Source organism: Chelonoidis abingdonii, chromosome 19, assembly GCF_003597395.2.
Source record: "Chelonoidis abingdonii isolate Lonesome George chromosome 19, CheloAbing_2.0, whole genome shotgun sequence".
Taxonomy (NCBI): Eukaryota; Metazoa; Chordata; order Testudines; family Testudinidae; genus Chelonoidis; species Chelonoidis abingdonii.
The window spans coordinates 40,360,811-40,370,668 of record NC_133787.1 but is presented as its reverse complement, the minus strand read 5'-3'; the positions used below and the strand labels follow the sequence as shown (position 1 = coordinate 40,370,668).

At 59.0% G+C, this 9,858-nt stretch overlaps 1 protein-coding gene across 1 annotated transcript in view; it reads left to right on the top strand.

Annotated features, from left to right (window-relative positions):
* The window catches only part of DBNDD1 (dysbindin domain containing 1), a 43,384-nt gene extending 35,798 nt beyond the window's left edge, over nt 1-7,586 (top strand). Inside the window, exons 2-3 of the mRNA XM_075073697.1 lie at nt 3,585-3,849; nt 6,219-7,586. Coding sequence (XP_074929798.1) covers nt 3,627-3,849; nt 6,219-6,382 — 387 coding nt within the window. The 5' untranslated portion in view covers nt 3,585-3,626 and the 3' untranslated portion in view covers nt 6,383-7,586. The remainder of the gene's footprint in view (nt 1-3,584; nt 3,850-6,218) is intronic.
* Nucleotides 7,587-9,858: the final 2,272 nt, after the last annotated feature.

Genomic DNA, 9,858 nt, shown 5'->3' with positions numbered 1-9,858 from the left:
GGAGATGAACAGCGGGGTGGGGCCTTGACCTCAAGAACTGCAGCAACAAGTCCTTCTTTCTAACCTCCGCTCCATCCCTCCGTCCTGTTCGACCCCTCCCCCCCAGCGTCCAAGTGCTGACATCAGGAGAGCTCCCGTGGAGAGATGGGGTCACTGGACACAGCCCTACCCTGAGCCTGACTGCTCAGCTCTGCCTTTCCAGTGGCCTGCTCCCTGCCTGGGCCCCAATGACCTGCTCTTGCCTGCTCTGCTGGTTCAGAATTGATTTTCAAGGCTCCCCTTTGCCTGATGTTTCCTAAAGGGGCCACCCAGGATCTTTGCCCTTGGTGGGGGAGACCCCATCCCTACAGCAGGAACCAGCAGGCCTCCTCTCGGAGATATTCAACCGGTGCAGCTATGCAGCCTTCCATGCGGGGTGGCAGGTACCGGAGACCTGGGGCAAGAACAGGCTTCCTGCATCTGGAGGGCTACAGGCCACCCGTCTACTCAGCAGAGTGCCGCACACGTTAGTGGGAGCAGACAGGCCTTGTCTGGTGACAGTGAATGGAGCTGGGAGTCCACAAGCTCTTTGCATGCGTAGGTGTCTGTCCAGAGTGGCCCAGCGCATGTCCTGTGGGTGCATGGGCAGCTGTAGCACGGCTGTCCGGCTGCAGCATATGCATGAATGAGCTCCCTTGCATCAATCTCGCTGGCTAGCTTGCCTCCAGCATGTGCCCCTTCAGAGCAAACCAGCCCCACTGCATGAATCAGAAACCCACATGGCCAGGCCCCATCCTGAGCAGCCAGAGTCCTGTGCTTCCTTTTCCTTGCCTGACCCTGGTAAGAACATTCTGCACGTGGAGGAGCATGACCTGCGGAACAGCTGCTCAGACGAGGGTTGGGGTCTCAGGTCCGCTCGAGAAAGATGTCTGCAGCTCCTGGCCGCATCCCAGCATCACACGGTGCAAGCTCAGTGGAATTGTGGGCCATGATGCACAGATGAGGCCTGACATGGGGCGTGTCCTGCTCGTTATCAATTCTATGACCTCAGGAACGCCGGCGCCTGACTCCGTAATGGCCCTAGTGCTGCTGTCATGAGGATACCTACGTCTGGTGTCCTGGGGTTTGCTGGCACACGTGCTGGAGGTCTCAGGGATGTGGACTGTCAGTCTTCCCCCAGGCCTACTGGGGCGATGGGGAATCTTTCACAGCAACAGCTTTTAGTCCCAGGGGTTTCTCCAGCAGTGAAATCGAACAGGAGTTAACAAATGCACACAGTCTGATTACAAATCCTTCCCTCCCACTATCCAGCTTTCCGTGGTGCTCCGATCCCACACCCAGGAGCACCCAGCTCACACAGGGGGAAAAAACCCTTAAATCCCCTAAACAACAACTCCCTCCTGGTCCCTCTCTCCAGCCCCAGGACACTCACAAGGCCTGAACCCCTGCTGGCCCTATTCACAAGGCACCATGAAAAGCAGCGACCGCTCCACAGCCACATGCTGGCCCTCCCCTTCCGTGTGCCCGTGCCCAGCGTGTCTCCTGTCCCCTCATAAGAGCAGGCCCCGGTGAGCTGCTGTTGACCTTTCCCTGGCTTCTAGGGGGATGCCTCTGGCCCGGCGGGCTCCTGCCGGCCTCTTGATCTCGCTCAGGGCTGTCGTGCTCTGAGATATGCTGGTGGTGACAGGCAAAGTCATGCCTCTTGCTGTGGTTTCCTGGCAGCACTGATGCATCCTGACCCCCAAGTTTGCCTTGGGAAAGCACCAGCCCCAGCATCCAGGCGGGCAGTCAGGGCAGGGTCTGGCTGAGCACTGTCACCAAGGCCAGCGCTTCCATTGAGGCAAACTAGGTAATCGCCTAGGGCGCCAGGATTTTCGGGGGGTGGCATTTTGCCGGGGGGGGAGGGCGGCAGGCGGCTCTGGTGGACCTGCCGCAGTCGTGCCTGTGGACGGTCCGGTGGTCCCGCACAGCTCTGGTGGAGCTGCCACAAGCACGGCTGCGGCAGCTCCACCGGAGCCGCGGACCAACGGACCCTCCGCAGAAATGGCAGTGGCAGCTCCACTGGTGCCGTGGGAGTGGCGCTTGGGGCGGCGAAATGGCCGTGCGCCTAGGGCGTGAAAAACTCTAGCGCCGGTCGTGCCCGTCACCCCTTGGATCTCACTTCCCCCAAAGACAAACCGCCTATTATCGCAGGCTTCCAGCCCCCCCAGAACAGACTCCGCTTTTGTATTCACTGATACAAAGGGTCCCCGTGCAGAGCAGGGCGTGTGGAGCTGCAGGCCACGGGCACACAGCTGCTGGTACTGGCACCCGTCCCCATGGTGGCCTGCAACTACAGGTCCATCGGCCCCCTCCCCCAGCCAGGAGAGGGTTCTCACCATGTGTTACGCAGCGCAGTGTCTGGAACTGTCCTTTCATCTCATTCCCTCCCTCAACCCTGCCGCTGTGGGGCTGAGCACAGTGGCTTGCCTCTCTGAACTGTTCTGTGTGCGAGTCTCTCCTCTCTGGTGCGGGGTTGAGGGCAGAGACCGGAGCCTCCCTGACACCCCCTCATCCTATCATTTCAAAATGGCTTTCCTGGGCTTGGAAAGCTGCGTCCGATGTGCCCCCCCCAGAGCCACCAGACTGGCAGTGCCAGAGCACCCGAGGGAGGGAGCTGGTAGCCACGTGTGACTCAGGGAAGAGGCTGAGAGCAAGGGGAACTGCCTGTCTGCGGCAGGGCGGAGGTGTAGGGCTGTGGGAAGGGGCCCAGCGCAAAGCCGTGTCCCCAGAGCAGGAGTGCTGCAGGCAGCAGCAGCGAGAGCCCCAGCGAGTGCCACACCACCCACCTGGGGGACTGGGCACCTCAGCCTCCATGGCCCTTTCACTGCAGGGGCCCGGCCGAGGCTGGGGACCCATCAAAGCCATCTCCTGGCTTCAGGCCACTCGTGGCCAGCATCCCAAGGGGGAGAGGCTCCAGCCCCCACCCTGCCAGGCACCCAGCTTTCCTGGGAAGGGGGCCAGAGGTGCCAGTGGAGGGGTCTCTCCCCCACCCCCACCTTGCTGAGGGAAGGCCCAGAGGCAGGCGTGTGCTGATGCAGCCATGGTAGTAAGCCATACAGTGTCTGCCCAGGAGCGGGGTCTGTTCGGGGGCCTCGGCCCTGCACGAGTGGGGCAGAGGGTCAGAGCCCAGGGCTCGGTCTCTGGGCATCTAACACCGGCAGCGCTTTGATTATAGAACGGGTGAAAGAAGCCCAAACGCTGGAGCGAGCTGCAGGCATCCTGGCACATGGGCCGGTGGAGGAGCCTCCCAGCCCCCCTGCCGAGGAGCAACGTGGGATCCCCATCCCCAGCTCGGGCCTGCTGCAGGTCGCCGAACGGAGACGTGAGTACAAGGCAGCATCCCGTCCCCCCTGCTCACAGCTGTGCAGCCAGCCAGGGGCCTGCCCTTAGGGCTTCTTCCTCCCCCTGCCCTGGGCCCAGCCAAGGGCCTGTCCCCCAGGACTGAATCCCTTCCAGCCCTGGGGCCAAGCCTAGCCACAGGCTCGCCTGCTGGCTCTCCTCCCTACCAGGACCCCAAGCCAGGGAGAGGTTGTCTTAGTTCCAGGGGCTCATTTCCCCAGGAGAATCCCCAGTTGTGGATACATGGCAAGAATGCAGGATCTGCCATGGGGAAGGAGAGGCAAGCAGGGCAGTTACTCTGGCCCCCGGCTGGCCCTGAATCCCTGAGGTGTCCCCTCTGCTCCTCAGAGCCCCTGAGCAGCGTGTCCTCCCTGGAGGTGCACTTCGACCTGCTGGATCTGACCGAGCTGACGGACGTGTCGGACCAGGAGCTTGCCGAGGTCTTCACTGACTCTGAGGACGAGAACGTAGCTAGTGAGTCCCCTGCTGGTGAGTGTGCCCAGCCTGGGGGTGGGCAGCCTGGCCTGCCACATGCACACTGGGACAACTCCACTTACGTGCTCTCCCGGCCCCTCCCAGCTGGGTGGGGGTTGAGGCAGCACCTGGTGAGCTCAATGTCTAAACACAATAACGACCCTCCCAGGCCTGCCCCAGCTAGGGTGTGGCCCCCTTGCTGCTTCCCCTAGCCAAAGACAGCATGGGATCAGCACATCCTGTGGTACGTGCGTCTCCCTGAGCTGCCTTAGTGCAACCAGCCTCCTTGGTAAAAGCAGCAGCAAGGCCCAGGAGCTGAGAGGCAGGGCCAGCCCTTATCTATCAGCTGCACCTCACCAGCTCCTCCAGCACCGCCTGAGCTCCAGGGGCGACAGGAGGGTTTTTGGATCCAGGCCTTTGCAGACAAACCCCACCCAGCCCTTGAGCCCCCACCCCAGCGTGGGCCATAGCCTGTGATAGTGCGGCAGGGCTGTGAAACCTGCTCACCCGGCTGCACTGGGGGGGCGGGGAGCTCATTAAATGCACCAGCTCTGCCATGCATCTTGAGCAAATCTATACTGCTTGACAGGCGTCTCCACGGGGCATTGCTGCTCCATGGGAGGCTCGCTCTTTCCATCATGGAACTGTCAGAAGGCTTGGGCCAGCCCCTGCAGCACCCGAGGCCACACAGGGCGAGGCGTGGGGCTGCAGTAGTTATGGGCATGAGTGTGCGTGGTGGGGATGGTGAGTGTGGGGCAGGGAGGGGCGCATGTGCACGACTACATCAGTGGATTGGAGGTTGCACACTGGGGCTTGCTGCTCTCTGCAGCAGGTGAGGTGCCATTCCTGTGACAGCCCCAGTTGTGGGGTGCAGTCTCACTTCAGGGCTACTTGAGGGGGAGGCGCTTGGGTTTCAGTTCAGGTGCAGCCCTTTGTCTGAGGCGATGGCCTATAGCAGCTTTGCAATGCTGGGGTGGAGGGCAGAGCCCAGGGGAGCTGAGGGGAGGCTGTTACTCAGGGGTGAGGGACTTGCATTTCCCCACTTGCCAGGGAAGGAAGTGCTCTATTGCACAGGCTACGAGCATGGATCCACTGTCTGAGAACACGTGCAGCCCTGGGCATTCCGGGGGGCTCCCACCTGTTCTGTACTCCCATCACCTCATCTGCCTGGGGCTAAACGGCAGCTGCAGCCTGGTGAAACAGATTGAATGAATATGTAAATCAGCCCCTTTAGCATCTTCAGTGGGAACACGTGACCTGAATTAATTAGCAGAACTCCTCTGCACTCTAACGAGGGAGATGGCTGGAGCCAGAGGTAGCTCTCTGCTGCAGCTTTGTTCCTGACACAGCACGTGGGCACATGCTCATGGCATAGGTATCAGGGCCGTGTGTAAACTGCACTTCAAATGCCACCCAGTTCATGCTACCCTGCCAGGCTGAATCTGCGCCGAGTCCTTTCTGCAAAGGCAAGGGGAACGTGAACCACACGTCTGGCCATGCGTGAACTGAAAGGCCCTGCACCATTGAAGTCACATGCACACCTAGGACTGCCAGAGAGCTCAGTGTTACAAGTCTGCCCCACCCCCAATCTCTAGGCCTGCATACAAGACCATTGTGCTTTGGAGGCATGAGTGCAGATGGGCCAAAGTGCACGTGTAGTTACCACAGCAGGACCTGCAACTAGCCAATGCGTGTGCGCCATCACTCAGCCAGGCAGGTGGGGCAGGGCACAGGAATGGGAAGGGTTAGCCAGACAAAGATGCATTCTGTGCCTCAGTTTCCCCATAGTTCTGGCAGAACTTACAGGAGGCTGTGGGACACCCTGTACAATGGAGCCAATTGGGCACACGTGGTTCTGAGCACCTCCACTTCTGAAAATCAGGCCCAGCGCAAAGCCCAAACCCTCTTGCCCCTGACTTGACTGCAACTTAGTTTGCTCAGGAATCTGCCCCAAAGGAATTAAAACAAGTTGAGGAAGGCACTGAATGGCTCTGGCAGTAAGATACAGACCTCTGGCCTCCCGGCTGCTAGGGCAGCTTCAGGCCCAGCTGGTTTTAAACAAAGGTGCTTAGCTATTTGGGCTCCTGGTTGTGGTAGGAGCTGAGGATCTTGCTCCAATTCCCTATGGCTGTGGGGCCACAGCCCACCAGCTGCAGCTGGTACGTAGCAGGCTCACCAGTGATCCTGGGACTCGGGGCCTGAATGCTGCCTCGAGCTGGTCTCTCAGGAGTTGGGGGAGGAGACAAGCGAGCAGGGGAGTTTGTACTGCTGCTGCCTGTCCTGGGGTTGTTGTGGAACAAGCCAGGCCAGCACGTTCCCGTAACCTTGAAAGGGCTGGTAGGGGCGCGGGAGGTGCCTGCTTAGCACATCTGTCTCTCTCGCAGGTCTGCACCCGCACCCCATCCCTCGGGCAGGGTACCTGCGATCCCCCTCCTGGACAAGGGCCAAAGGTGAGCAGGGGCGGGAGAAGAAACACCTCAGTGACTCGGAGCTGCAAGCAGGCGTTGTCAACACGTTCCTGGCGGGGGAGAGGCCCCAGGAGGAATAGGGGCTGGGAGCCATGGTGCCCCTCACCCCCAATTCCAGACAGCTTGTGACTTAAGACCCCTGCACCTAGAGAGACGTGCAAGTGCTGCTGGCTCCACGTAACACAACGCTCCCCCCTTAGTGCAGCCACAGGATGTGGAGCAGCTGTGCCAGGGCACTGGCCATGCTGGGCCAGGAACTCCAGGGGAGAGAGTGATCATCATCACACCCTCTTAGCACTTTTGTAACCCTTTCCTGCTCATTCTGCACAAAACCTGGCCCAGCCAGCAGTAGGGAGAGCCCTGAAGGGAGTGTACTGAGCAGGGCCAGGAGGGAGCCTGGCTGCACAGAAGGGAAAAGCAGGTTTGGAGAGAACAACCTTCCTGCTGCAGGCAGAGTTCGGATGGGGGGGGTGGGGAGCCTTCTCTCTTCCCCCAGGGCAGGGGGAGGCAACGTACAAGGAACCTGAGAGCAAAACAGCCACGCTGGTTCTTCCCCCATGAAGTGCTGCAGCTCAGAGCAGAACCCACCACCTTCTAGAAGCACATTCCCTTCCCCATGGCCTTACGCCTGTACGGGCTTTAGCTCTGGTGTAAGGGCTGCACTGCTGGAGATGCCAACCTGGGAACAGCAGCCTGTGCTCGTGCTCCATCATGCGCCTGCACCAGGAACTCTGCAGTGGGACTGGCACGCGTTAACTCACAGGGCTGTGAGGAACCCCTGGGTCTGAATTATGACAACTGCTCTGCCATTGTTACAAGGAGGCCCAGTTCCATCTCTGGAAGCAGCGTGGGTCACTGCCCGGTCCCTGGGGAGCACCACGGGGCCGGGGGCAGCTGGACAGATGTCTTTCAGCGTAGAACTGGACTAGGCTGAAGGAAGCTGGACCATGAGCCTGAACATACAGATCCTGCTGGAGAGGGCGCTGGGGCGAGGCAGGAGGGGCTGTGTTCACCTGATCCTTTCACCACTGACACAAGCCGCTTCATGCTAAAGAGTGGAATGGATTCGAGGTGGCCTGGGAGAACGGGACCAGCACTACGCCCAGAAAACAAGCGGGGCTAAGCTGGATGTCCTGTCTTGTCCTGTCCCCTTCAAACCTCAGCTCCCACTGAATTGTTGCCACTCCCCTAGCCACTGCTGTCCAGCTGGAGACGTGTTACCAAACTTTTCCTACCTCCTTCCGGGGGTGAGTTTAGCCTGTTGAACACCCACCGGGCCCGGTCTCGCTAAGCCCAGCCCTTCTGCAGTGGGAGCCGGACGGTGCTAGAATGTCTTTGCAGGCTCCCCCCCCAACTGCTGCTGTCCACCCCTCCGAGGCAGCCTGTCTTCATCTACTCCCTTGTTCAGAGCACCAAATAATGCCAAGGCTGCCTCAGGAGCCGTGGCAACTTTCTTAAAAGACAGTTACAAAGGAGGGATGGGGAGGTCTTCCCCTCCTTCCAACCTCCCTTGGTTAAATTGGGGAATCCTCATTTTCCGCCGTTAGGGAGAAGAAAGTCTCCTGCTGAACCAATGGCTCTTGCCTCACTGTAGCATCGTGTTGGGTGTGTGGCTGCCTTCGGTCCCTGTGGTTCTGGGGGCGCAGTAGTGTCCTGGCCGGGGGTGTGTTGTCCCTCCCCTTCTGAGAAGCAGCACTACTGGCTCTGTTTAGGACCCCTGGGTCCCTTGAACCTTGCAGGCGGCAGTTAGCGGCCAGCTGGTGAGGTAGCCTGGCTTGGAGGCCATGTTCACAAGACGGGAAACAAGACAATGCAGAAGTGGCCAGCACAACCCATCATGTCCAGCTCTCCATAAAGCTCATCTTTAGTGCACAACAGCAGCATTGTGAAGTGAGACTAGTAACAGGCTGGGGAGACTAGTTTGTCAAGGGATTGGAAATAATTAGGGCCCTACCAACCTCACGGGCCATTTTGGTCAATTTCACAGTCAGGATTTTAAAAATTAATCAATATCATGATTTCAGCTATTTAAATCTGAAATGTCAGTGTTGTAATTGCAGGGGTCCTGACCCATAAAGGAGCTGCAGGTGGGCTGCAAGGTTACTGGGGGGTGGTGGTGGTGGTACTGCCACCCTTACTTCTGCACTGCTGGTGTAGCACTGCCCTCACACCTGGGCAGCTGGAGAGCGGCGGCTGCTGGCCGGGAGCCCAGCTCTGAGGGCAGAGCCGCTGCCAGCAGCAGTGCAGACGTAAGGATGGCATGGTATGGTGTTGCCACCCTTACGTCTGCGCTGCTGCTGGCGGGGCACTGCCTTCAGAGCTGGGCGCCCAACCAGCAACTGCCACTCTCCAGGCACCCAGCACTGAAGGCAGCGTAGCAGTAAGGGTGGCAATACTGTGACCCCCCCTCCCTTTGGGGTCAGGATCCTAATTTGAGAAACGCTGGTCTGTCCCGTGTACAGTAGAGGGTAAAAGCACACAAAGACCAGATTTCAGTCGGTGACACGTTTTTATGGCTGTGAATTTGGTAGAGCCCTATAAATTCTGCCCCTGGTCATAGGATCATGCCCTCTCTCCTCTACCAAATCTGGAAAAGTCTGAGCCAGCCCACAGCTCACGTTTCTGCTGAGTCCAGCTGGGCTTCAGCACAGAGAGGAGGTTCCAGCAGGCTGTTCTCTGGGCTGCACCCTGAATTTCATGGCTTGACAGTTGAGCAGCTCCTGATTGTCATGTAAATCAGGCCAGCTGGAGTGCAGCTGGGCTTCGGCCGGCAGGAGCCCAGCCTAGCACTTTGGGCTGGTTTGCAGCAGTCATTCAGCTCGGTGCTGTTGCTATTCCAGTATACCTGTTAGTTATAGAAATGCCAGCAGCCCCCAGGAAAAGGAAGGCTCCAACTCTGATGTGCACAGGGGGTTTGCAAGGGAAGGATTCCTTAAAACAAACAGACAAACCAACCAACCAACCAACCAATCTCCCACACAGAGCAGGAGCTGGTTAAACTCCTCCCCAGAGCTCCAGCACCGAGCCGCCCAACCACCAGAGTAAAAAATCAGTTAGGTGGTGATGCCGGCATGGCACAATAAGGACTTGGATGGTTTTAATCTAAGTCTTGAGGCAGCTCCAGGCATCCGGGACACACCCACTGCACCCTCCAGCGGTTGTCATTCTGCCCTTGTCCTGTACTTTTCATTGGTTGTGTAGCAGCTTTCTGTACGGTTAAAAAACAAACATATCCCCACCTGCCCAGTGGGGCGTGTCCGGTGGTTTCCTTGGTCCCCCACCTCGCTCAGCACCAGCAGCGCTGCACCCAGCTATGTGCACCTGAATTAGACGGGGGCTTGCGTGCAGATGGGTGTGATCAGAAGAACATAGCTGCTGGGCCGTGCTTCTGCCCAAGGCAAAGAGGCGACCGTCGGGAAGGCCTGGCTTTTGACACTCAACTGCTGGGACGCTCAGCCCAGAGCTGCCATTGGCTCATGGCTGTTCTTTAGTCACGTTCATCATGGGCCACAGCTCTGAACCCCTAGACCTGCTTGGGGGGACCAGCTGGGGGTAA